Source organism: Phaethon aethereus (assembly GCF_964289735.1).
Source record: "Phaethon aethereus genome assembly, chromosome: 6".
In the NCBI taxonomy this organism is placed as follows: domain Eukaryota; kingdom Metazoa; phylum Chordata; class Aves; order Phaethontiformes; family Phaethontidae; genus Phaethon; species Phaethon aethereus.
The window spans coordinates 18,463,553-18,489,887 of record NC_138580.1 but is presented as its reverse complement, the minus strand read 5'-3'; the positions used below and the strand labels follow the sequence as shown (position 1 = coordinate 18,489,887).

The 26,335-nt window shown below is 66.6% G+C and overlaps 3 protein-coding genes across 3 annotated transcripts in view; 1 reads left to right on the top strand and 2 right to left on the bottom strand.

Annotated features, from left to right (window-relative positions):
* Positions 1-6,890, bottom strand: part of SPEG (striated muscle enriched protein kinase) — a gene marked incomplete at its 3' end in the record, with an annotated part of 38,487 nt that extends 31,597 nt beyond the window's left edge. Inside the window, 1 exon segment of the mRNA XM_082001509.1 lies at positions 5,619-6,890. Within this exon segment, the coding sequence (XP_081857635.1) occupies positions 5,619-6,027 (409 nt within the window). The 5' untranslated portion in view covers positions 6,028-6,890.
* A 2,560-nt stretch (positions 6,891-9,450) lies between these two features.
* DES (desmin) lies at positions 9,451-14,195 on the bottom strand (the record flags this gene model as incomplete). Its single annotated transcript, XM_082001344.1, is given in 10 exon segments — positions 9,451-9,492; positions 9,617-9,699; positions 9,984-10,025; positions 10,028-10,032; positions 10,148-10,368; positions 11,106-11,231; positions 11,323-11,484; positions 11,572-11,667; positions 11,858-11,918; positions 13,564-14,195. Coding segments are annotated over 10 exon segments (1,392 nt in total). The 5' UTR covers positions 14,118-14,195.
* Positions 14,196-20,515: 6,320 nt separating this feature from the next.
* On the top strand, positions 20,516-25,664 carry DNPEP (aspartyl aminopeptidase; the record flags this gene model as incomplete). The annotated part of the gene is made up of 15 exons (XM_082001185.1): positions 20,516-20,521; positions 20,648-20,735; positions 20,827-20,915; positions 20,998-21,111; positions 21,442-21,567; positions 21,705-21,835; positions 22,208-22,292; positions 22,769-22,876; positions 23,112-23,189; positions 23,544-23,627; positions 23,904-24,064; positions 24,190-24,229; positions 24,616-24,717; positions 25,056-25,223; positions 25,614-25,664. 15 exons carry the CDS (start codon positions 20,516-20,518, stop codon positions 25,662-25,664), a joined length of 1,431 nt encoding a protein of 476 aa, XP_081857311.1.
* Positions 25,665-26,335: the final 671 nt, after the last annotated feature.

The following is a 26,335-nucleotide window of genomic DNA, read 5'->3' as shown; positions in this document are numbered from 1 at the left end:
TTATACAACATTTCTGACAGTCCCACAATTCGAGTGATGCTGCGGGGTTTCCGTGGAGACCCCGCACGTCAGGCGAGTCCCACGAATGCCAGAGCTGGCACTAAGGGAATCTCCTGTCAGAGCCAGAGGTCTCTGCCGGCCCCCCATCCCTGGGTGGGGACAGAGATGGGTACACCTGAGCCAGGGCTGGGTAAAAGGGTGGGCTGTGGGGCTCGTGTCTGCCAGGGTCCTTGCACCCAGGGTCTCCCTGCCAGATGCTCTCAGCCAGGCTGTGCATGCCTGTGGTCCTGCCGCAAGACCAGCACAGCCTGTGCCTTTCCTTCACACTCAAGTATGATAAAAGCCTGCTCAGGGATACCGGGAAGGAGCACCAAGGCTTGGGCTTGGCACATGGTGGTGCTGGGGTGAGGGTGCCAGAGTCGCTGCAGGAGGTGCCCGGTGGGAGGTGAGGGCAGCCTGCACCCGGTGCGGCCCCTCTGCCCTGCCCTAGCCCGGGGGCAGCCCTGGCACTGCCCTGCTCCTCTGCAGGGCAGGGGACAGGGCCAGCACGGCCATGGCAGGGACAACGGGTAGAGCCAGAGCAGGCGGCCCCATTGCCACCCAGCTCCGGCGTCGCCTGCAGGACTCGTACCGGCCCCGAGCAAAGCAGGTAGCAAACACCTGCTCAAAACGCAGCACGGGATCACGCTGCCCAGAGTGCCGCGGCTCCCCACGCCTCGCTGGGCCTCCCTGGCAGCCCTGCGCAGATCCTGCCCCGGCATCGCAGCACCGGCCGGGCGCCCCAGCCATCAGCCCCCTTGAATAATTGATGGCGGTGGGTGCGTGCAGCCATCTTGGCTAGGAGGAGGTCTGGGCCTGCACCTTTCACGTGTTTGCACCTCTTGGAGCTGCTGGGGATGGTCTGCGGGAGGTGGGGATGTGCTGGGAGCCTGAGGGGGTGGGGATTATCCCTAGTCCTGTCCCCAGGGGGAAATAAATGCAGCGGGATGGCCCTCGTCATGGGGCAGGACAGCACCGCAGCAGCTTTCTGGCCCTGGGGACAAGCAATGCTGTGCTGTGACCCCGCTCCCGAGGCCTAGGGACACCCCCAGTGCCCTCCCCAGCATCGCCCCTGCTTGCTGCCACTAGAAGGATGCCCAAATACGCGGTGCCTGCTGCAGGCGGAGGATGTGGGGATGCAGGACGGCAATGTGACCTTGGCTCCGGGTGCCTGGGCACAGAGCGGGATGGCAGGAGGCATTTCGTCCCTGCCCTTCAGCCCCGCTCCCGGCATCCCTCCTGTCTGGGGGCTGAGGGGCTGCGTGCCGAGGGCAGGGGGGGAAGCAGGCAAGAGTGCAGGCAGCAGGGTAGAAGGCTGCTTCCCAGTGCCACCATGCCAGGGCACAAGCCAGCGACCCGGTGTCGGGCGGCAGGAGGGGCACAGGGAGCACTGGGCAGCCCCAGGAGGAGGAAGAGGCCATCGCCCCATCACGCAGCCCCGCACGGCGGTGCTATATTTACCCGCCCGCAGGCCCAAGTCTCAGCCGCTCGCCTGTAACACAAGCCCTGCAGTCCGCCAGAATCTGAGGGGACGGCACATTCCTCAGCAAAAATAACCCCCCGGCAGCGGGCGAGAGGGCAGGGGCGGAGGTGACTGACTGGACAGCTGCACCCACCGCTCCGCTCACCGGGGAACAGCCCTCCCGGCCCGCAGTGCCCCGGGACAGGGACCCGGCACGCATGGCCACCGCGCCAGACCCCGGCCTGGGTGGCTGGGGGCAGAGTTGGGAGCCCAGGTCCCTGGCAGCTGCCCGTGGGCTGGCCCCGGTGCCACCGCCGGGGCCAGGGAACGGGCATAGCCCCTGGGTGCGCGGCTGTGCTCGGGGACTGACAGCTGTGCAGCCAGTGCCCCCGCCGGCCCTGCTGGCTGCGGTCATCCTGGGGGCCAGGTCCAGCCCCGTCCGCCCTGCGCTGCCCGGCCCCGGGGACCTGTCCCTGCGCCAGCTGAGACCGGCACCCGGGGTGGCACCGGCCAAGCAGTTCTGCAGAGGCGGCCACTGCACTGGCACAGCCGGGCATGGTGCCCACCCCACAGTGAGGCATGGCTGGAGCCTTGCTGTCTCCCAGGCTCCTCCGAGATGCTGCTGTTGCCATGGGGCTGGGGGCACAGCCAGGGATAGCAAGGGGAAACTGAGGCAGCCCCAAGATTTGGTCCCTGGGGCAGCTGGCGCTAAACATGGGCACGATGCTGCAAAGGAACTAAAATCAGGCACCAAGAAAAATGGCCAGAGGTGCTGAGCCACCAGAGACACTGCCAGCGCAGCCATCCCAACCGGGGTGCCATTGCCACCACCGCGCACCACCAGCCACAAAAGCACACCCACGCTGCCCCGCTGTGACTCTGGGCTGGGCAGAAAGGGCTGTCCAGGGCCACCGTATGCAGGCAGCTCCCCAAATGCAGGTGGGTGCAGGCTGTTCCCTGGGCAGAGGAAAGGTTCCAAGGCAGTTTGATTGCTGAGTGCAGGTGGAGGCGAGTAGAGCAAGACTCTGCGCTGGAAGCCCAAGACGGACACATCCAACCTTGAAACAAGAGGCAGCCCTGACGGGGAGGGTCAGGCAGTGCTGGCACGGAGAGGGAGGGCTGGGCTCTAAGAGGAGATTAGCTCGGGTTCTTAAGAGGTGATTTAATCCGGTTTATGGAGAAAAAATTCAGGAGATGCAGCTGAGAGGTGATACAGGCTTTAGCAAGCCTGGGGGCAATGGAACCACAGTGGGCACTAGGGCTGGCTGGAAGGGTCTAGAAGGTCCCTGAATGGACCCTGGAGCAGCCTGGTGCTGGTGTGAGAAGGGCCAACCCACCCCACCTGTACCTGTGGAGCCGGGGCACGAAGGAGAACCTGCAGCAGGAGAGGGGCAGAGTGGTGGGACATGGAGGGGATGGTGTGCCCCCAGGAGCCCCCCAGGAGCCCCTGTGCCTGGCTGCCCGGCCAGCCCCATGCGTGTTCTCCCCGCTCCCCATGCCAGGCGCTGACGCACTCAGGGGACCTGGGAGAAGAGCAGGAGAAAATCATTAGTGGGGTGGAGCGACAGATTCAGGGCAAGGGATTAGAGAAGCTAAATCGGGCTCGTGAGAGCAAGGGGGAATGCTGAGCTGGTGCAGGACGAGCTGCCGGGGCTGAGCTAGGCAGCACGGACCCCCCCACCCCACCAGCAGTGACCTGAGCCACCTTGGGGAGAGCCGATGATGGCCCCATGGAGAGCTGCAGCCTGGCCCTTGCACTGGGGAGAGAAGGTGGAGGACCGGGCGCTGTGCCCACCAGAGACCACGACCAGCCAGAGGCAAACAGAGCGAGGGTTCTCCAATACCTCCAGACACAGGGGTCCAGGACCACAAGCCCAGAGAAAGACCTCATCCTTCCTGGGGACCTTGCGCACATCCCCCTTGCCCCATCACTGGCCGATGACGTGGCTCACAGGGCCTCCCAGGGAGCAAGGACGGGGTGTCCCTGCCCGGCACAGGGACAGTGCAGACTCCAGTGGAACTGCCACAGTCCCTGGAGAGCTGTGTGTCGGCGCGGAGTGTGGGGAGTCCCCGAGCAGCCGGGGCCTCCTTGTCGGAGGCCGGAGAGCCACGGCACACATCCTGGCAGGGTGTCAGGGCAGGCGGGTGCGGAGCGGTTAGCACGGCTCCTCCATTTCACACGATGACCTGTCTCACCACTCGGCTGCCAGCATGCAGAAAATGGCCTCGGGGGAGCAACACACTGAGTGCCAGCACCCTGCAATGGGGCCAGGCGACAGGGCTGGACACCCCCACCCCCCCATCTCATCACCTCCACACCAGCACCTGGCAGGACATGGTGGTCCCAGGCCACTGCCGCGGCACACCGCAGACACCGTTCTGCCCCAGGGCAAAGCCACACCGTCGGCTGCCGCACTCCTCGCCCAGCCCGGTGCCCCAGAGCCTGCATTGCTCCAGGGACATCTCTGCCCCAGAGCAGGCTTTTTGGGCAGCTGTTTGCTCCATGGCGGTGCACCCATGGCCAAGCGCCTGCCGGCAGGAGCTCCCAGGGCAGGGTGACATTCACCCTGCACATAAGGCAATCCTGGCTGCTCTGTCCCTCCCTCCACTGCTCCAGAAAGGCAGCGGTGAGGGCCGGCGGCTGGGAATCGAGAGCAGGGACGAGTGCGTCAGCACAACGGGAACGGGCACCTGGGGAAATCAGGCGGTGCCGCGCTGCTGGGCAGAGGCAGGGGGGCCCGGGCCGGTGGTGCCGGGGAGAGGTGCAGCTGTGTGCCAGAGGGTGAGAACAGGGGCAGGGCCCCCCTCTCTCGGCCCCACCAGGACGGGCTGCTCCCACTCCGCGGGGCAGCGCACGTCTCCCACTCTCTCTGCACACACAGCGCCATGCGCGTGCCACGCTCCCCAAAGGTGCCAAGCACAGTGACCCTGTGCAGACCCACGGCAGGGCAGGACCCCTCCTGCACACTTCTCTGCTCCTCCTGTCCCCTCATTGGGCCCGTGAGTAGCATGTACACCTTCATCCTCCAAACACTGCTCCTCCAGCCTCCTGGCTCAGAGCAACACCTCTTCTTCCTCCATCGCTCCCCTTCAGCGGCTGCTAAGGCTCCTTCTGTCACCCCGCCCCCAGCACCCAGTGCCCACCTCAGGGTGCAGTGTCTCCAGCGCACCTCCCGTGCTGCAAACCTTCCCGTGGGAAGCCCGGAGCCTCGGGGCTCAGCACCCCGTCCCTGCCCTTGCTGCCCCCACGCAGACAGCACAGCTCATGTCTCAGACCAATGCCACCGGCCAGCACCACATGCTCCCTGACACCCAGGTCTTCAATGCCCCAGGGAGGTGGCAACCATCCTGGGGCAGAGGGGGCTGAGCCCCAAATCTGCCCGGCCCCTGTGCAGGATGAAGCCCACCCATGCAGGGGCCCACAGCAGCCCCCATGCACTCGCTGTGCGCCAGAGGAGCACGCCTGGCTGCTGCACCCAGGAGCAATGAGCAGAGGGGCTACCATGGGGCTCCAGGGGGCCAGCAAAAGCCAGCTCCACTCCTGCTAATTAACCATCAGGCCCCGCCCACTGCAGGGCATAGGCCCCACCCACTTGATGGCCACACCCACTTGACAGCCCCACCCCCTGGAGTGTTAGGCTCCTCCCTCGGCCCCACCCCCAAAGGGTCCCAGTTCTCCCAGTGTAGGCCCAGTGCCTAGTGCAGCTGTGATGGTGCTGCCATGGGCAGCCATGGGGGGTGGCTTGTGCGGGGGCACCGGGAGGTACCGGGGACCGTGTCGGTGGGTGCAGAGGGTGGCACCACCAGTACCATGCACCCGAGCCGCATCTCTCTCTCTCTCCTCCTGCCCCGAGCAGGCTGGGCATCACATGCTCCCAACACCTCCGTGCCCGGCCCTGGCACCCTGCCTGGCCTGGCAGCGGGTGCTGCAGCCACATGCTCACTGCAGGCCAGAGAGCCGCCCCGGTGCTGCCGGCACCAGGCACCCCAGCCTGCAGCAGGGTGTGCACAGCAAAGCCCAGCCCTGGCTGGCCCCAGGCATGCACTGCGGCGGGAGCCTGCGAAGCACCGCTGCCACCCTCGGCAAACCCGTGCTCACGGCTGTGCCAGCCCTTACCTTCCATGTCAATGATGGCCAGCACGGCGCTGGTCATGGCCTCTCCCTGCTCGTTCTCGGCGATGCAGGTGTACACTCCGGCATCCTCCTTCTTGCTGTCCCGGACCCAGAGGGTTCCATACTCGTCCCCGTGTGGGGCCAGCAGCTCCTCATTTCGGTACCAGCGTAGGCTGGGCCGAGGGTTGCCCACTGCCACCACCCGCAGCCGGATGTCGCAGCCGGTGCCGATCGCTGCGTTCTTCAGCTTCCGCGCAAAAAAGGGCGCCGCCGGGCGAGCTGGGCCCTCCTCGGGCGTCCCCGGCTCTGCCGTGACCTTGGCGCGCTTCGGGGGGATGCCGGGACTCGGCGGGGCCGCCCGGGGCTCCCCACTGGCCCTACTCGTGCCACCGCGTCCCTGTGCTCGGTGCATGGTCTGCGGCTCCCCCGTCCACACCTGTGACCCCCGCCGCCCCGAGCCGGCAGCGCCGTGCCCCTCTTCTCCCCCTGTCTGCAGCCCGGGGGTGCTGGGTGGCTGCCAGGGGTGCCGGGGCAGAGGTGGCCCCCCGGTCCAGGTGCCGACCAGTTCGGTGCCTCCACCCCGCCGGCTGCAGCCCCGAAGGTCGCAGCGCTGTGGGCAAGCGAGGGGCTATTTTTAGGTGGGGGCTCGAGTTGCTGCTCACCGAGCCGCCACTCACCGAGCGCCCGGTGCAGTGCAGCACCCACACCCCATGCTCCGCTGTGACCCCGAGCCCGCCCAGCGCCTCGGCACCTGCTCCTCTGCCCGCCTGGGTGCGAGTCCCACGGGTGCCGGCCGCTCGCTGAGCCGTCCTGGTGCTGGGGCCGTGGCGTCCCCCCCCTTGCCCGTCTCGTCCTGCACGGCCCCCGGCGAGCTGCGCTCCTTCTGCCCCCTCTCCCGAAGTGGCAGCTGCCTCTGATATGTCACATTCCTTGGCCGGGCTCCCCCTCTCCGCGCCCGCCGCCCCGGCCCTGCAGCCCAGCTCCGCTTGCAAAGATAGAAAGGGGCCAGCGCCTTTCCATATTAGCAGCGAGGCTCGGGGGGGACCCAGCCTTCCTCCCCCCCTTCCCCTTCTCCGGCGGTGTCACCGGATCGGGACAGAGGGACCCTGGTGGCATGTGGAGGGAAAGGACACCGTCATGCTTCCTGCAACGCGAGACCCCGGGCAGCAGCCAGCCCTGCGGGGCCCCTTTGCCCCATCCCCAGCAGGCAGCGGATGGGGGGATCCCTGCATCCCTGCTCACCCAAATCCACACTGCAAACACAGTGAAACCCTATTTCTCTCACTGAGCCCCTGCCTCACTGTGCTGGGCAGCGTGGGTCCCGGTGAGCCCTCCATTGAAGCCCTGCTTGGAGCAGGAGCACCCTGCTGTTCGGATTTGGGGTGCCCTGTGACAGCTCCCACGCGCTGCGCTTTAGGCAGCGAGCAAACAGGGGCTGCCCGGGCCTCACGCTGCCTTGCCACCCCCGGGCAAGACAGGGCTTCCCCAGCTCCCGGCGCGATGGCACACGTCTCGGCACCTGGCCCCGGCTGCCCTCGCCGGGGGCTGTAAATCTGGGTGAGCAGGACACGAGCGACACGGCGCACGACTTCCCAGCTGCAGACCAGCCCCACTGGCTTTGGCACAGCCCGTCGCCACCAGCCTGAGGGCGCCGGCATCAGCGGAAGCATCACCAGCGAGAAGATCCTGGGATCCCCCTGGCTTGGGTGGCTGGGGCTCGCCGGAGCAGGATGACCCACAGCCCGGCTGCAGAGCAGGTGAGCAAGCCCCAGGGTCTCTGGGGGCTGGAGGAGAAGCCCGCGAGGGACTCGGGGGGCTCTGCCCTGCCTGCGCTGGGAAAAGGGCTGCTCTGTCCCCTGCCGGTGCCCCCAGCCCCAGGGGCAGAGCCCTGGCCCAGCTAGCCCGGGCCGGGCAGGGAGGGAGGTGTCACCCCTGTCCAGGGCCGCCCTGGGGACTGTCCTCGATGTCACAGGGCCACCTGCTGGAGACAGCCCTTGAGATCGGACACTCCCCAGCCCTGGCCGGCCCCGCAGCCAAAACCGGGGTTGGCCATGCTGGCCTCTCCTTCAGGGACCCCCCAGTCCCGTTCCCACTGCTGGCAGCAGCACCTGCCTTGTCCCTAAAACACCACCCCCTGCCAAGTCCACTGCCCTCCCAGGGCTCTGCTGCCCGCAGACCCTCCGCGGACCTTCCGACACCTTCCCCGTGGGACAGGATAACCCTGAATCTCTCTCCTCTGTGGGATGCTTGACCCTGGGTTCACCTGCTGCATCCCCCATCACTGGGGCAACAGAGCTGAAGCCAAGACCCCTACACCCCGACCACGGGGAGGGGGGCACATGTGTTGGTGGGGGGAGAGGGCAAGTGGAGGCTGGAGGTTGAGCCTGGGGTGGGGGCAGCTGTGGGGGGTGGGGCTGATGCCCGTGGGTTGCCAGGGAGGAGGCAGATTTGGGATCGGGGGGGCTCTGCTTGCAGGTCGGTGGCAATGGGAGAGGTTTGGAGAGGTCCCAGGCAGGTGTGGGTCTGGTGCAAGGCTGGCGAGGGTGAGGGCAAAAAAGGGGCAGCTGTGGGGCTGAGAGCCACCAGGCCATGGTGTGAGGCCCTGAGTGTATGGGGGGGACAGGGAATGGTCACCCAGAGCCCCTCCAAACCTGCTCAGGGCTCGGCTGCCGTTGCCCCTGGTCCCAGCAGGGCTCCCCCACCCAAGGCAACTGGGAAAAACTACGACCACAGGTATCAAAATGCTCTGGAGCACCTTCAGTGTGAGGGACACGCACACTTTGGGGGACCAGCAGCCTAGGGAAGAGACAGCTCGGGGGGATGCTGGCCCCCCCCATCCACCCCAGCCCAGCCACAGAGGCCTGTGCAATGCCCCACCGGGTGCCAGCTCCCTGCCACCCCATCCCAGCCCCAGAGATGCGCTGGGAGGAAGGGGTGATGCTCCACTGTTTATTTCAGCCGCCTGAAGAGTCATGTAGACACAGTGGGGTGGGGGTGCAGTGGGGCGAGGGGTGGGGGTGCCTGCCCTGGCCCCCGGGCCTCTCTTCAGCTCCTCTCCTTCTCTCCCCCCTCTCTCCCACTCACTCACTCCTCCTCTCTCCTGTGTCCACCTACAGGTACTCTCTCGGCTCATGAGCCTGGCCCCGTGCAGCCTCCTGTTGCTGGGGGTCCCCACGATGGGGGGGGTGGGCACTGCCCTCCTCTGCCCCACGGGGCTGCCTCTAGGGCTGGGGGGAGCACAGAGCACCAGCCCCACCGGGCCAAGGGGGGGATGCAGGTTGGGAGCACCCTGGCACTGAGCCGGGCAGAGAACGGGGGGCTCAGCCCAGACCCCGCTTCTCCCCATCCCTGGCATCGCCACCATGCACCCGGAGAAATGCCAGCTCCGGGGAGGCCAGCAGTGCCGGCGCTGGGGGATGGGTCCCCACTCCCACGGGACAAACCCTCAGCCCGCGCCTGGCGTGGGGAGGGGGCTGCAGGGGGACCCAGAACCCACTGCTGGGACCGTCTGGCTCCCCACAGAGCTGGCCCAGGCCACTACCTGCTCCTCCCAGCCCCTCCTGCCTGTCCCCTCCCTCCCTCCTGCCCCCCCCCCCCGGCCCGGGCCTGATCCTGACACTGGCGTTGCTGCTGCAAAGCTGCGAAAGCAGAGCGAGCCTTTTGAAGCCAAAGGAGAGAGCCCGGGGGGTGCGGGGGGCCTGGAGGCGGCTGCGTGGGGGACCCCTCGGGCAGTGCCGGGGGAGCGCCGGGGGAGAGGTGGGGGACAGGAGGGGGGCTTGGCGGCAGGACGGAGGCAGGGATGGAAGGTGCCGGTGGGCTGCCGGAGCAGCCTCCTCTACAGCACTTCATGCTGCTGCTGGGTCGCCTCGCTCACCACCTGCCGGGAGAGAGGCACGGTGAGACGCCGTGCCGTGCCAGCACCGGACCCCCGAGTGCGGGGACGGGTGCCGTGCTCGGCACCCCCACCTCCCCACCACCCCCCGGTGCCACCCTGCGCTCACCTCCCCGTCGCGGGTTTCGATGGTTTTGATCATCACGGTCTTTTTGGTGTGCACCTCGGAGCCACGCTGCTCTGGGCTGGTCTCTGCGGGCGGGAGGACACAGGGGATGGGACCGTGGGGACGTGTGGCATGGGGGCACGGCCGTGGGGCTGGGGCCACTGGGGGGCCTCAGGAGCCTGGCTTAACCCCCCTCAGCTGATGGCAACACCCAACAGAGTGCTCCCACACCAGGGGTGCAGTGTGGCACCTGTGGGTCCCCAACCTGCCAGCCTGGCAGCACCCCCCCAGGAAGGAGATTTGCACCCACGCTGGGGGGGGTGGTGGGACACTTGTCCCGGGTCCACCCTCCTCACAGGGCAATGCTCACCTCGGAAATTGAGTGCGGAGGCGAAGGTCTGGTGCATGGGATGCTGATCCTGCAGGGACACAGAGGGGAGAGCTCAGCGCCAGCCAGCCCCAGCCCTCAGGCAGCTGCTCACAGGGTGTGAGCCCCAAAAAACAGCTGACCCTTCTAGTCCCCCCACTGCTCACCGGTTCTCCTCGCCCTCCAGCAGCTTGCGGTACGTGGCGATCTCCACATCCAGGGCCATCTTGACATTGAGTAGGTCCTGGTACTCGCGCAGGTGCCGGGCCATCTCGTCCTTCAGGTGCCGGATCTCCTCCTCCAGCCGGGCGATGGTGTCCTGGTAGCCTCCGGCCTCCCCCGCGAAGCGCTCCTCCATCTCCCGCATCTGGCGCATCAACGAGTCGTTCTGGGGGACAGGGGGGCTCAGTGAGGGGGAGGGAGGACCGGAGGGGCCGAGGGTCAGCTGGGGTGGGAGCTGGGAATGCTGGGGGGTCCTAGGGGAGAGCCAGGGACCTGGGGAGAGCCGTGGCCAGCCCTGGGCTGGGTCCAGCTGACATGGGACCGTGATGGGTGGCTGTTGCCCTCCATCTGCCCACTGCTGGGCAGCGGGGTCTGGCGGGGGCAAGCTGGGCAGGGACTGGGCAACCCCAGCACTCTCTGCCTGGGTGCCCAGGCCCCCCAGCGAAGCCAGGCTACCCCAGCGGGAGGGTGCGGAGAGGTGCAGGAGCACCGGGCAGCTGCCCTGGGGGTGGCACTGCCACGCTGGTGGATGTTGGCTGGCTCCTGTGACCGTGACCGTGCCGGAGTGGGACCGTTGTGCCCTGTTTGTTTGCAACCACCTTCTCAGCCTGCAACCAGACACCCCGAGCCCTGTGCCCGCCTGCCTGGAGCCTCTCTGGCTAGGGCACCTTTTGCAATCTGCTCCTTGGCCGCGGGGCTCTGCCAAAACACCTCGCAGAGGCCCAGACTGCCACTGGGGGAGGCACAGCCCAAATCTGGGGGACAAGTTTCCCCATGGCAGCAACTCAGAGAGCTGGGAAGGGCCCTCGACCCCAGAGATGTCCCAGAGGTCCCCAAGCAGCCCCAGAGCAGCAGGTCCTTGCAGGAAAGCTGGGGGTCTCCCCAAAGCTGCCCATGGCTCACCGTGCCCTTGAGGGCATCGATCTCGCAGGTGTAGGACTGGATCTGGTGCCGGTACTCCAGCATCTCCTGTTTCGCCTGTCGCAACGCGTCGTTGTTCTTGTTGGCCGCCTGTGTCAGGTCAGACACCTGGGGAGAGACCAGGGTCAGCGGGCACAGCCACCGGGACGGCCGGAACCTGCCGCGCCAGGGCCAGCCTGGAGCCCACCGCCCCCCACACCTTGGACTTGTACCACTCCTCCGCCTCGGCGATGTTCTTGGCAGCGATGTTCTCGTACTGCGCGCGGATGTCCCGCAGTGCAGCCGTGAGGTCGGGCTTGGAGATGTCCATGTCCACCTGGATGTGCTGCTCCTGCAGCTGAGCTTGCAGCTCCCGGATTTCCTGGCAGGGCAAGATGACACCTCAGGGCACCTGCTCTGTCCCCCAGCCCCACAAGTGCCTGCAAGAAAGGGGGCTGCCCTGACCTACCTCTTCGTGCACCTTCTTGAGGAAGGCAATCTCCTCCTGCAGGGACTCGATGCGTCTTTCCAGGTCAATGCGTGCCAGCGTGGCTGCGTCCACGTCCTGGGGGGGACATGGAGAACAACGGTTAGTAGAGGGGTTGCGGGGGGAGCATGGAGACCATGCATTGGGGCTGGAGGGTGCAAAGCTGTGCCCAGGGCCATGCCCCGGTGCTGGAGCCAGCCTGCTGGGGCGAGATGGGGGTAGAAAGGGAGGCGGGGGTCCCACACTGCACGGGGGGGCAGGTACTCACAGCTCTGAAAGCAGCCAAGTTGTTCTCAGCCTCCTCCTTCAGCTGGATCTCCTCTTGCAGCCTGGGGGCAGAGAGGGGAGGTGAGGGGTACCCTGGCGCCCAGCGGCGATGTCCCCCCGAGCTGTCCCTGAGCCCAGCATGACCCGGTGGAAAGACGTCGGATTGTCCTGTGCTACCGGCGGGCGGCGGGAGGGCTGGCGGGGGGCCAGGGGCTCTTCCTCCCATTCCCTATTATAGTCAACGCCGGAGAGAGCACAAAGGCATGAGGTCAGCTCAGTGCCACGCGCGCTGCCCCGGCCCTTATAGGGGAGGGTGTCCAGCAGCCGGAGGGACGGGGTGCAGGGTCCGGCATGGGGGGCCCATGGGATGGCCGCCAGCTGAGCTGTCCCAGGGAGAGCAGGAGGACAGGCGGGTCTTGGCGACGCTGTGGGACAGGGGTATGAAGGGGGCACCGCTGGGGCGTGAGCTCAAGGTTGGGGCTGGGGGGCCAGGCTGTGCCAGGGGCTGCTGGTCAGGGAGAAGGCGGCGGGCAGGAGACGGAGGTGCCCGGATGGTGCTGGCACACGGGGTGGCAGGAACCCGACACCTGTTTGTTCTGGGCCCTGCTCCTCCCCTGACATTCAGGGATCCTCCGTGCCACCACCCCCAGCCTCCCAGCATCAGGGGCTCTGCCTCACTGCAGCCCCACCAGCAGCCCACCGGGGCTGTGGCAGGGGAGACAGCAGGCTGTCACCCCCAGCAAATGGGGACTGGGCGTCCCCGGGGCACAGGGTCCAGGAGGAAAGGCACAGACCAGCATCCGAGCAAGCGGCTCCCCCCGAGCACCTGCCCCTACAGCCAGCTGCCCCCACACTGGTCCCTGGGGGTCACTCAGCCTGGCCACCCTTGTGGCTATCCCCTGGCCCCAGCCCCCTCCCCGGCACCAGCCAGGCCCATGGCATCCTTGGGGGGTCCCTGCCGCCCCCAGGGCACCCACAGACCCATGACAGGCTTGGAGCATCCCTGGCCTGCGGAAGTGCAGCCGCTTCCTCCCCTCCCTCCTTTGCGTCCGGAGCTGGCAGAGCACCCCCCGGGTCATCCTCCCCCTCGCTTCCGCATGCCTGGCTGGCTCTGTCTGTCTGTCCGTCCCGCAGGGCTCAGCTCACCCATGGGCTCGCCAGCCCTCCCTGGTGTGAGCAGGGATGGGGACCCGGGGGGAGGGCACTCCGATCCCCCAGCTCTGGTGGTCGTGTGCCATCACAGCCTGGCCTCGGCCCCGCTGGGGGTGGGGGGGCATGGGGGACACCCCTGCCTGCCAGAGCCGTCCTGCCTGCTGGGTGCTCCCCGGGAACCTGGCGAGGGCTATCAGCGGCCATCCGGAGTGCCCTGCTGAGATGCCCAGGCTGTGGGCACCTCCCTTGCCTGGCCCCACACCAGTGGGCCAGCTCCCCCCTGCCTGCCCCACGCCGTGCCCTTCTCCCTCCCCAAATTCGCAGCCATCTGCTGCGGCGGACCTGGCACCCTGCAAAGTGCCCTGCAGGTGGGTGCTCTCCTGCCCCAGGGGACGGGGAGAGGGGGACAGAGGAGCCACGGTAGGTTCCGAGCCTCGGAGCACGACAGCAGTGAGCACCCGAGGGGCTGCCAAGGAGAGCTCTGCCACCGCGCGTCCCTAGGAATGGAGGTGCAGGGACGGACACCCGCAGGGACACGCTGGGGCCCCTCCTCACCTCTGCTTGAGCTTCTGCAGGTCATCGAGCAGGTTGTCACGCTCAACCTCGACACGGGCCCGCTGGCTGGTGAGCAGGTCCACCTGGCGCCGGAGCTCCCGCAGCTCCTCCTCGTACATCTCGGCCACACGGGTGGGCTCCTTGCCCCGCAGGCGGTTCACCTCGGCCACCATGAGGGCATTCTGCTGCTCCAAGAAGCGCACCTTCTCGATGTAGTTGGCGAAGCGGTCGTTGAGCTCCTGCAGCTCCACCTTCTCGTTGGTGCGGGTCTGGAGGAACTCCTGGTTCATGGCGTCGGCCAGGCTGAAGTCCAGCAGCTCGCCGGCACCTTGGTAAGCGCTTTGGTAGGAGCGCAGGGGCGTCACGCGGGTGGTGCGGAAGCTGGACAGGCTGGGGACAGCCGAGGTGCGGGACACCTGGTAGACGCGGGAGGTGACAGAGCTGCCGCTGCTGCCCTTGCCCCCGAAGGAGGCACGGGAGAAGACAGGGGAGCCACCGCCGAAGGTGCGGCGGTAGGAAGAGACCCGCTGGCTGGAGGAATAGGACTGGCTCATGGTGGCGGCAGCGTGGGGCGGCGAGGCCGGAGCAGGGAGCGGGCGGCGGGGCTGGCGAGCGGCCGGCGGCTCGGCGAGGCGTCAGGAGGGGACCCGCGCTCCGCTATTTGTATCCTGCTGACATCACCCGCCCCTCCCGCCGCCGGGCAGCTGGGGGATGCTGCTGCGGGGGGGCGGCTGCCAGCCCCCGCCCACCGCCCCTCACCTGCCCGCACCACCGGGCCACGTTGTCCCGGGCAGATGACAATGATGCCGGTGGAACCCCGGGTACCCCCAGACCCCACCGGTGTAGCAGCCTCCCCGCTAACCCCCACCGCACTGCCCCGTCCCTGGGGGTGCGAGGGGAGGAAGGAGGGCAGGCTGGTGGTGCCACCCACAGGGGCCCTGGACGGACAGACAGCCTGAGCTGACACAGGGAGGGGGAGGAAGGGGACTCAGCCCTTCACACCCTCACTTGCCCCTCCTTGAGCCAGATCCCATGCCCGAGGTGTCCACAGTCCCCAAATTGTCCTTGAGCACCCCAAAATGACCCCAATGCTGCCTTGATCCACCCCATGGCAAGAGCACCAGGCTCAGGTCTCCATTAGGGGCCAGCCTTCAGCCCCCCCACCCAGAGAGTGGTCGAGGGAAGGCCCTAGGGAGGGGTGATGTGGGGGGACCCCTCCCCTGAGCATGCTTGTGCTGACCCCCCACCCAAACCCCCCTTTCTGATACGGTGGGCTGAGCGCTGGCCCGGGGCTGGGTGCTCTTGGGGTGCTGCTGAGCGACCCCGAGCAGGTGCTGGGTCCGGAGCGGTCCCGGTGACGTCACCCCCAGGTCCTCACTCCGGCACATTCCCGAAGCAGCAGGCACCCAACCAAAATAGCCTCTGGAGCTCATACGGGTGGGACATATGTGGTATTTATAGCCAGCAGGGGTGAGCGGGGAGTGGGGGGGAGGCACCCTGTTAACCCTTCTTGCGCCAGGCGTACGGAGAGCATGGCTGGATGGGGACCCTGCCTGGAGCAGCCCCAGCCCCTCCCTGGTCCCCGTCACCCCGAGAGCAGGACAAGATTCCCGGGTCATCCCGGGGTGCTGCAGGCTCTGTTCTGCCTCCTCAGCCTCCCCCTTGGCCTGGCAGTACTTTGGGGAGCAGAAAGCCCAGCCCAGGTCCCCAAACCTTCGCAGAAAGAGGAATACCCCAGTTCACCCCAGGACTCCCACTACAGCTTCCCATCTCCTGGACAGGCGCTGGGCCAGGGCAGGGACCCCTGCGGCCACACACAAACCCATGCCAGCTAAAGAGGACATTTTGACAGAGGGGGGCTGTGCTGGGGACCCCCCTCAAGAGGGTCCCCCTTGCCTGGGCAGCACCCCCTCCTACCCAGGCCTGCTGGCACACCTGGTGACCCCCAGCCCTGCCCAAGCCGGGCTGTTTTGGCTGACGTCAACTGGCACAGCCCCAGCGCCTCTGTCCCCTGGCAGAGGGGATTGCCGTGCCACTGGGCACCGGGTGACTCAGCGGCAGGAGCAGCGCTCAGCCCGGCCCTGCCCCGCACCTCCCGGCCCCCCACCCCGGCTGCAACGCAGGTGCCGAGCGGTGCCAGGGCTTGGTCACGGCAGCACCCTGAACTGCGCCGGCTCCTGCCTCCTCCCTGCCACCCCCTGCCACCTGGGGGGCCAGCAAAGGTCTGGGCCCCGTGGCCATGCAGGTGGGCAGAGGCTCGATGCCGCACATCCAGGCTGCCCTCCCCAAGTCCCCCATCCCCAGAGCCCCTCCTGGCCGCCTAGTCACAGTGTAACGCCGCGGCTTCCCGGAGGGTGCAGGCTGCCTGGTGGAGCCTGCCTTTAAAAGGGAAGGTATTTCCAGATGGGGTTGTTTCATCCCAGCGCAGGGGGGAGGGTGGAAGGAAAGGGGGGCTGGTGGGGTGGGGGGAGAAGATGGAAAAACAGACAGCATCCTTCCTCCTCCTGGCCTTGCTCCGAGCACGCCCTGCGCATCCCTGAGCCCCACACGTGCTCCCTGCCCGCCCCGTGAGTGCTGGCAGAGTGGCATGCCAGCCCTTGGCTGGGGTGCAGAAGGGCAGGTGGGTCCCCATACCAGCGCAGGGGACCCCAGGGTCTGGGCCAGCACAGTGCCAGCCGTGCCGTACCGTTCATACACCCCTTCCCGTGACCCCATCCCAGTGCCCCGCTGGCTGGGGTGTGGGGTGGATGGGCCCCCCAGGAATGGCGTGACCAGCGGTGCTCAGCACCCTGCCCTGGTGCTTCAGGCAGGGCTGCAGTTTTGCAACCCCTCCCCGCAAAAGGCCTGGCAAGCCCTTGTCCCCGTACCCATCCCACAGAGCAGGGAGGTGCAGAGTTGGGGTGCTCCTAGGAGGGGAAGTGGCTCAGAGGGGTTAACCAGGAGCATCCTCCTGACCCCGCTCTAGGACAAACTGAAGTGGCCTTTCCTCAGCTGCCGTGACAGCCTTCCGGGATGGCTCTGTGCAGGCAGGGGCCCCATGTCTGGCAGAGGGTGGTCAGACGCCTTGGACTTTCCACAGCCTCTTAGGAAAGCCCCATCTGCATGCGGGACCCGGCGGCATGGGAAGCAGGGGGTGAGGAGCAGGACCTGGAGACCCTGCCACAGAGTCCCATCCCAGGGATGTGGCTCCAAGTGGTCCATGGCAGCTGAAGCCCCAGGGGCTACAAAAAGTGAGGAGGGTGCAGAGAGCAGCGGTGCAGGGGTGCCTCCTGTCCTGCCCAGCCCCCTTCAGCCTCCCTGCAGCTCCATCCCAGGACAGACTGACCCAGGCTGGCGGAGCCTGGGAAGTGGCCCCAGAGACTCCGCGCTGGCCCGGCCCCAGCTCCCGCCAAGGCCTGGGATGAGGCTGCTGCCGGGAAGGCGTTGGGAACTGGAACGTCAAACAACTCCCTCCGGTCATGACATCCCTGTGAGCGAAGCCAGCTGCATCCCACAGCCGCCCCTCCTCCCTGGACCTCCCTCCCCATTGCTCCCCCAGGATTTAAGCTGCCTCAGGAGCCGGGAACAGCCTCCCCAGGCTGTGGGCATCTTGGGGCTTGGAGCCGGGCAGGATGTGAGGATGGGGTGCTGGCCCCTCCTCTGCCCTATACCCTGCCACTGGGGCCCTATGCCGCCCTCACGCCTGGCCCTGGCGCAGGGGTGAGTGGAGGGATGGGAATGAAACAGCAAGGGCATCCATCCCCCTCCCTCCTGGCCCCCGGCCGTCTCCTTCCATCCCGCTCCTTTTACAGCCATGAGCCTCCCAGGCGCCTTTACCCTAAGAGGGAAGGACTGTGCGGCCCATTCCCCGGCGCTGACGGACCCAGGGCGCGTGCTATTGTCTAAATAGGAGATGGTTCTCCTTCTCTGCCTGGACTGCAGCCCAGCCTGGCCCGATGGGGTCCCGGGAGCTGGTGGGTGCCCTACAGCCCCTCACCCGCTGCTCACCCCAGCTGCCCCCATGCCTTTGCCACCCCAGAGTTCAGCGTGGGTGCACAGCACATCTGGCTGCCCCTGATCCCCACCCCTGTGTCCCCAGGTGAGGGGGATGCTGGGGAAAATGGACTGTCTCCGAGTGGCACAGGGATGCTGGGAATGCCTGGCTGCCCCGCAGCATGTGTGGATGCTGGGGGTGTCCAGCTATACCACGTAACCTGTATGGATGCTGGGGGGAGTTTGCTTGCCCCCCTGGGTCTATGTAGGTCCTTGGTGTGAGTTGCTGCCTCCGTGGTCCACAAAGATGCTGGGGGTGACCTGTTGCCCCCAGGGCCATGTAGATGCTGGAGAAGACAAGCTGCCTCTATGTCCATGCAGATGCTCAAGGTATATACCTGCCCCCATCACTCATCTCCAGCTAGCCCTGTGATCTGTGGGGTTGCTGGGGGTGCTCGCCCATCCCTGCAGCCCGGGGGCAGGCTGAGGATGTTCACCTTCCCTTGTGGCCCATGGAGATGTTCATCTGCCCTGTGTCTATGGGGATGCTGGGAGTGCCCAGCTGCCCTCGTGGTCCACGTGGATGTAGGGATGACTGGCCACCCTTGTGGTCCATGAGCATGCTGGGGTGTCTGTCTGTCCTCCCACAGGCCTCGATAGCATCACCCATGCCAGTGAGATGAGGTAGCCGTTACCCACTGCATCACCGGCGGCTCATTTAAGGCACGGTGGCCATTCGCTCAGCCTCCAGCAATGCCCGGGCAGTGATTTCACTTTCCCATGCTCAGGCACGTGGGCCGGGATGGGGGGAGGACCGCTTCGATGGGTGCCATCCCTGCGTTCATCCTGGCAGGGCTGGCGGGGAGGGGGGTCCAAACAGCCAGGCGGGCAGCGGGAGAGGGGGGCGGCACTTCCTGGAGCTCCGGCTGTGTTTACAGGCTTCTGTCCCGGGCCATCTCTCCGTTAACCCCTTCTAGCAGGGCTCAGCTCTGGCTGCCGATTCCCAGAGCCACCCCTCACCCCCAGGGAATGCTTCCTGGAGCCAAGCCTGCACGGCATCCCACCCTGGGCTCCCAGGGGATGTGGGAAGGGGTTCGGTGCCCTGTCCCCACCGGTCCTGCCCCTGCCAGGCACCCCTGGGCACATGCGTGAGCACAGCAGCAGTGTGCAAGCACCCTGAGGAGGACCTGGCACTGGTTTTGGGGGGCTGCCTGGAGCTCCCTGCTGCACTGGGGGGCCTGTGGGGCAGAGAGGGATGGGGACAGGAGCATTGCCTTCCCAGAAGCGTGGTGACGGGGTGGGGGGTGGCCATGGCAGGTGCTGTGCAGCCCCCAGCATCCAGCCAGGGGTGAGTCAGAGCCCACCCGGAAATAGCCAGCGGGAGCTTTTTCTGGAAGCCACGCTGCTCCCAGAATAGCTGCGGCATGCCAAGGCGCTGCCCTTTGCTCGCGCCTGCAGGGCTGGGCAAGGGCCACACCCGGCCCTGCCACTCACCCCCCACTCCGGCCACCCCAGCTCCAGGCACCCCCTGCCCCTGCACCCATCCCCCCTGGGACCCACCTGCCCTGGGCACCCAGGCCCGTTGGGTACCCACCTACTCTGGGCAGCCACGGGCTCCAGGCATCCATGCTGCAAATGTCGCCAGATGTTCCCCCGGCATGGCCTGGGACCACCCGGCAGCAGCCGGCACCGAGCTGGGTGCCTGCAGCAGTGGTGGGTGATGCTGGCAGGAGGAGTGGGGCGATGGCTGCCTGGCATCCGTGTCCCTTCGGCAGGAGGGTGCAGGGCAGGGTGGGCACATGGCTCAGCTCTGGGACGGGGTGCTGGGTGCCTGCTCCCGTCTCAGCAGGGCGCTGGCCCTCTGTGTTTTGCTGTGGTTGACATGGAGACCCTCCAGCTGTCTGCTTGTGGGGTGCCAGGAGGTGGGGGTGCTTGTTCTCTTTTGCGGGGGGGTGAGGCAGGTGCTGGGGGCTGGGAGCATAAATCCAGAGCTGTCGTGAGCTCCCGGCACGGCAAGTCCCAGGGTCAGGGGCAACAGGACCGCCAGTTTCCAGTCCCCAGGACACGAACGGCATCTCCGATCAACAGGGTGACCACGCTGGTGACTCAGGAGCTGGGAATCTGGCTGGCACCAAGCACCTGGGCCCCATGCAGCTCTCACAGGCCGCCACGTCCCTCCTAAGGCCTCACACCCACCACCAGGAAGACACAGGATCCTGCTGGGAAATGATGCACGAGCGCTGATGGAAACCTAAAACCCCACTGCCGCACCCAGCCCAGGCAGGGGACCCAGCCAAGGGCAGGAGCCACCCCAATTTGTGCAAGGCCCAGGTGTCCTATCCCCTAGATGTGCCCAGGCTGTGCCCCTGCTGGGGCTGGCAGGCAGCTGGGGTGCTGCTCTGCCACCATGCCAACTCCCAGCACCCGCCTGTACATCACTGTCACTCAGGGACATGGGTCCCCAACATGGCACCAAGGGCTTGTGTCTTGTTCTCTGTGAGGGCCGAGCTGCGCCCAGGCGGAGGAACAGCAATGATGGGGGGGCTGCAGCTGGGCTTACACCACTGACTCACCCCAAAGATACCCAGCCCTTGGCAAGTACTTGCACCCCTGGGCAGCACAGGGACGTGGGCCAAGCCCTGTTTCCGGGCGGCCCCTACTCACCCGGTGCCGGGAGCTGGGTCACCCCGGGGCAGCAATGGGTGACCGTCCCTGGGGAGCCCGTCCCTGCCCCTTGGCTCCCGCCCCAGCCCCTCCTGGCTGTGCCCGGCTTCCACCCACCCAGCCCCCAGCTCTGCCCTGGCTTTGGCAGGCGCCAGGTTTGCGGGGTGTGGATTGCGGGGTGCAGGGTGCGGGGTGCAGGGTGCGGGGTGCAGGGTGCGGGGTGCAGAGTGCAGCGTGCGCGGTGCCGGACCGCCTGGGCGCACTCCTCCGCGCCAGCAGGGGGCGCACGGGGCGTGGCGGCGTGGCGGCGGCGGCCATGCAGGTACCGGGCGGGCGCGGGGCGGGGGTCGGGCCTTGCCCGGGGCTGGGGGGGTCCCCGGGCCGACGGGGGGTCCCGGCCCGGGGTGGGGGTGGCCTCGGTTCTGTCCGGTGACGGCGGTGCTCGCAGGCGGCGGCACAGGGCTCGAAGCAGGCCGCGCAAGCGGCGGCGCAGGAGCTGGTGAAGTTCGTGAACCGGAGCCCTTCGCCCTACCACGGTGAGGAGCCGCCGGGCCCGCCCGGCCCCCCTTTCCCCTCCCCCTCCCCTCGGAGCGGCCCCCTCTAACGGCTCTTCCCCCCGCCCCGCAGTGGTGGCCGAGTGCCGCAGCCGGCTGCTGCAGGCCGGCTTCCAGGAGCTGAAGGAGACGGAGCACTGGGAGGTGCGGCCGGCGCAGAAGGTGGGCCCGGCCAGGGGCAGCGCGGCGGGGCGGTGCGGAGGGCGCCGCCGGCCGGCCCTCACCCCTGCCCCTCTGCCCCCAGTACTTCGTCACCAGGAACTACTCCACCCTCATTGCCTTCGCCGTCGGCGGCCGGTTCCAGCCCGGGAATGGGTTCAGCCTGCTGGGGGCCCACACCGACAGCCCCTGCCTCAGGGTAAGGCCAGCCGGGTGCCTTCCCCGGGGCTGGGGCCTTCTCTGGTGCCCTCCAGTTTCACGCCACAAGCAAAAACTACCCTGACCCACCCTGTGCCCCACAGCAGCGTTGCTGGGTCCCTACACCTCCCAGAGCAGCCCGTGCTGACCCCCTGCCGTTGCTCCACCTGCTGTTATTGCCTCCGTGTCCCCTGTCCCACATAGCACTTCTCAGCACCCTGTGCTGACAGGGTCAGCGATGAGGCTCCAGGCATGCTCTGCCCAGTCCCCGCCAGTTACCCAGTCCCTGGGGCTTTGCGGTGCCAGCAGTGGCAGCTCTGCTCTCGGCCAGGTGAAGCGGCGCTCCAAGCGGGGGCAGGTGGGCATGGTGCAGGTTGGCGTGGAGACCTATGGAGGGGGCATCTGGAACACCTGGTTTGACCGTGACCTCACCGTGGCCGGGAGGGTGATCATAAAGGTGAGCCTGATTTGGGATGGGCACAGTGAGCTAGCTGTGTGCCCCCAGCTCTGAGTCTGTGACTCCCACCCAGAGTGGGACCTACGGCAACCTTTCAGCCCTGCAGGCCTGGCCCCAGCAGTCCTCCTGTGTTTCAGGACCCGGCCACGGGGCGCCTGGAGCAGCGCCTGGTACGTGTGGAGCGGCCTGTCCTCCGCATTCCTCACCTGGCCATCCATCTGCAGCGCAGCATCAATGAGAACTTCGGGCCCAACACTGAGCACCACCTGTAAGGCCTGGCTCAGCCCCGATCCCTGGCCAGCCCTAAGGAGGGCTGGGACCCAGCTGGAGTGGTGCCCAGCCTCAGCTCTCTCCGTTTGGTGGTCATTCATCACAGTGGGGAGGTCTGCAATGGCTTTTCTTAGCCCCGTAGAGTCCTCCCAGGAGATGCTTTCAAGCCTGCGACTTGGGAAAGGACACTGGGGTGTCCTGAGGTGGCACAGTAGATCTGTGCTTGAAATATGTGTCCTTGCTCCATTCAGCATGGTAGTTGCTCCCTGGAGGAGCAAGGCAGGCACCCCAGGAAGGGTTGGGGTTGTGTGTGACCCAAGCAAGAGAGGTGAGCAAAGCCCTGGGAGCTAACGGCACCATTTCCCCACAGGGTTCCTATTCTGGCCACTGCTGTGCAGGAGGAGCTGGAAAAGGAGGTGCTTATGGAGGCCACACCTTGTGATGCTGCAGCCCAGGTGAGCCAGGTGCCAAGGAGTAGTAGGGGCGCTTGCTAGGACCTCACACTTGTCACGTTTGATTTCCAGTCCTCAGGGACCTGCCAGCATGTTCCCCTTCTCCCCATGGACTGCTGGTAAACCTTCCATTCTGCCCCAGAGCTGTGTGCACATCTGCTCAGCCATCTCACCAGTGTTCCCACCCTGTTCTGCAGCGATTGTGTAGAAAGGGGGTGCAGCCCCCGTAAAGTTGTCACAATCTCTCTGGGGAGGCAGGGCAGGGAGGGGGGATTGCACAGGGGACAGAGAGTCCCTCGCTGTGCTCTGCGAATGGCCCTTCTGTCCTGTGTGAGGCAGGGGCTTGAACGTGGGATGTATTGGTAGGAGGGGGGACCGTGACAATGTGAGTGGGGTGTGGTACAGCTCTGCCAGGGGGAACAGGGAGCTTCCCCTGCCATCCACTGCCTGCACTTCCCGCAGCTCTGCTTTCTTCCCAGGCAGAGCGGCACAGCCCTGTCCTGCTTTCCCTGCTTTGCCCCCAGCTGGGGGTGAAACCAGAGCAGATTGTGGAGCTGGAACTGTGCCTGGCAGATACGCAGCCAGCGGTGAGTAAGGGCAGGAGCCTCCCTCTGCCTGCACACAGCCTGTGGGCTGGCACTACACAGGTTTTACCTGTCACGCTTCCTCTGCCTGGGGCATGCCAGGGCTGGGAGCTGAGCGGAATTAGAGGAGGCAGCTCCTGAGGGGCAGAGATGAGGGAACTGGAAAGGGGACCCAGTGGCAGGTACTTTTTGGTGACCCGGAGCCTGTCCCCTGCTTCTCCTGGCTCTCTGCCTGCAGACGCTGGGTGGTGCCTTCGATGAGTTCATCTTCTCCCCCCGCCTGGACAACCTGCACAGCTGCTACTGCGCCCTGCAGGTGAGGAGGAGGGGAAACAGAGCTTGGAGGCCGCAGCGTGGCCCCCATGCACCCCGGCCCAGCTTAGCGGGGCCCTGGGCTGGCCCAAAGCTCTTCAGGGAGGCCTGTTCCTCTGGGGTATGTCTGGCTCATTGGAGGATCTGGGGTTGGATAGGGGCTGCCAGCTTTGCTGGGTCTGTGGGGTTCCCAGCAGCTCCTAGGGGTGACTCCTGCACTCGCTGGGCAAAGTGTGTGCCCACAGTTCCATTCCTCAGTGCTTTGGGCTCTCCTGGGGAAGTTCCTGCTGGCTCAGTGCTGAGCTTCTCAAAATGGGGTGGCATTCAAGCTGGTGTCCTTTCTCCTCTAAACCTGCAGGCCTTGATTGACTCGTGTGCAGCACCCTCCTCCCTCTCCCAGGAGCCCAATGTGCGTCTCATCGCACTCTATGACAACGAGGAGGTGAGGGGCACAGCCATGGTGTGACGGGTACAGGGAGGGTCTCCCTGTTCTTCGCCTTCCCCCAGGCATGCCTAGCAGGAGATAGATCTCAGGCCTTGGTGGCGCAAGGAGGCGCTTAATTACCCCCCCGTGGAGCATGGCCCAGGCAGTGGTGGGAAGCACTGGTGTGGCTGGAAGCTGCTCTGCTGGCTTTGGGGAGCCCCCTGTCACTCAGCTGGCCCCTGAGGTGCCGGGGAGTTGCGCTGTGTGGGTCATGCTGATGGTGGTCCTTGGCAGGTAGGGTCAGAGAGTGCACAGGGTGCGGAGTCCTTGCTGACGGAACTGGTGCTGCGCCGGATCTCGGCATCGCCGCAAAACCTGACAGCCTTCGAGGAGGCTGTGGCCAAGTCATACATGATCAGCGCCGATATGGCCCACGCTGTGCACCCTAATTATGTGTGAGTAGCCTGAGCAGTGCTGCAGGCCCAGGCACATATCCCTGTCATTCCTCAGGGAGTACAGACAGGAGAGTCCTTGTTGTGGCCAGGAGGGAGGGCTGTAGTATGAAACTCCTCTTTTGCAGGGACAAGCATGAGGAGAATCATCGTCCAGCTTTCCACAAGGTGAGGGCAGCCCTCTGCTTTGGGCTGGGACGGGTGTTGTCCGTCTATCCTGCAGTGCTGTGAAGCACCCAGCTGCTCCCCGGAGCATGGTCCCAGGGCGCAACTCAACGGCACTCGAACGGAAGATGTTTTTCCCGCAGCACGATTTGGCTGTGCCACGTGTCTGGTGTTAATCACTTGGGACCACAGCGTTGGCCCTGGAGCCCTTCCCTGCTCTGCGCTGGGGCTGTCCCCATGGCAGGGCTGTCCCCATCCCCACAGATCACCTGGGGAGGGGAGAATGGACTGGTGGGTTGGGGAGGGACAGCATTGCCTGCACAGTATTTCCAGAGCTGCCAACTGTCCCCGGTGCCAATCACAGGCCTGCGTTGCCTTCCCCTGTGCAGGGCCCCGTCATCAAAGTGAACAGCAACCAGCGCTACGCCTCCACGGCTGTCACTGAAGCAGTCATCCGGGACATCGCAGCCCGTGTGGGTGTCCCTCTGCAGGTGAGCGGGGCTGGGTGAGCCCTCCATGAACGTTACCAGCTTGGGCTGTGGCCCTGCCCCTGGGTTCAGGAGAGGGGGCCTCTGCCAGACCCCCACCCCTCAGTTACTGAGCTGCCTGCTGCTCTGGGGTGCCAGCTCCAGGGCTGCCTCAGGGCACAGGCTCAGGAACAGGAGGGGAGGGCCTGCCCTGAGCATGTCCCTTCTTTGGGGGATTTTTGCACCCTGGCTCAGGGATGGTGCTGCCTACCCATCCTGGCTTACCTCCCTTCAGGCCCAGGGGCCTGTGTGGGAGGCTGTGGGGCAGCGTGGGGAGCTGCTGAGGCCATGTCCCCGTGCAGGAGTTCATGGTGCGCAACGACACACCCTGCGGCACCACCATCGGCCCCATTCTGGCCTCCCGCCTGGGGCTGCGTGTGCTGGACATCGGCTGCCCGCAGCTGGCCATGCACTCCATCCGGGAGATGTGCTGCACCTCAGGTGTGCTCCAGAGCATCACCCTCTTCAAGGTGAGCCCCGTGTTCCCTGGCCTTGCACCAAAGCCCTCTCCCCACTGCTCCACACCTCCTGCATCCCCGTGTCCTCATCCAGCCTTGGAGCTGAGCTGGGCCATTCTGTGGGGCTCCCCACCCTTCTGGGGCAGCGCAGGTACTGGCTGCTTCCGGAGGTGCTCCTTCGCAGCCCAGCCTTCCCTGGCGACCGCCATTCCCAAATGGTTCCTATGGCAACCAGCGCTAGCCTTGAGTCAGTGATGGGTTACTATGGTGACGCGGTCCTGCTCTCAGCGAGTAGCTGCCTGCTCTGACGCCGCACGCGTAACCTGGCAGGGAGTCGCTGCCTGTCCCCCCCGACCCCCAGCCACCCTGCGCAGCCCACCCTGACGACCTGTCTCCTTCCAGGGCTTCTTCGAGCTCCTGCCGGCGGTCAGCAGCAGCCTGGTGGTTGACTGAGCGTGGTGGAGGGCAGCTGGGGGTGCAGCCCTGGGGATATTAAAGCATTTCTGTCTTACCAGCGAGTGGTCCATGAGCGTGGCTGGGGCGGGGGGGATGCACCTGGGGACTCCAGTGGCTCCCCACTGTGCTCTCCTCTGGGGCCGGGAGCAGCCCCCACAGCACCCTGTTGGGTGGGGGGTGCTGGGGGTCCCAGCTTTGGCCCCTGCCTCCAGGGAGAGCTGGGGGGGAGGGTGTCCTCTGCCTCCTGCAGTGCTGGGGCTGGCCCCATCTCCAGGGAAGGGGGGGGGGGGAGAGAGGGGAATCAGCCTGCCCTGCCATGGCCAAGGGGATGCTGTTGGGCCCTGCTTGGCGCTGGCAGCCCCAGAGCTGCTGCCGGGGCCCTGACCAGGGTGGGAGGGCCTGCCCACGGCCCTTCTGCCCTTCCCGGGGCGGTGCCGCTGGGCGGGGTGTGAGGGTGTGGCACGGTGCCCCCCGCTCATTGGGCTCGTCTCAGGGGCGTGGCCGGCGCGGGAGCCAGTGGGGCCACAGGGCTGGGAAGGGGCAGGCGGTGATTGGCGGAGGCGCTGCTGGAGCGGTGGCACACCCCCGGGGGGGCGTGGTTCGTCTCCAGGGAGGTTGCAATTGGCGCGGTGCTCGGCCGTCTCCCCGCGGGGCGCGACGTAATTGGC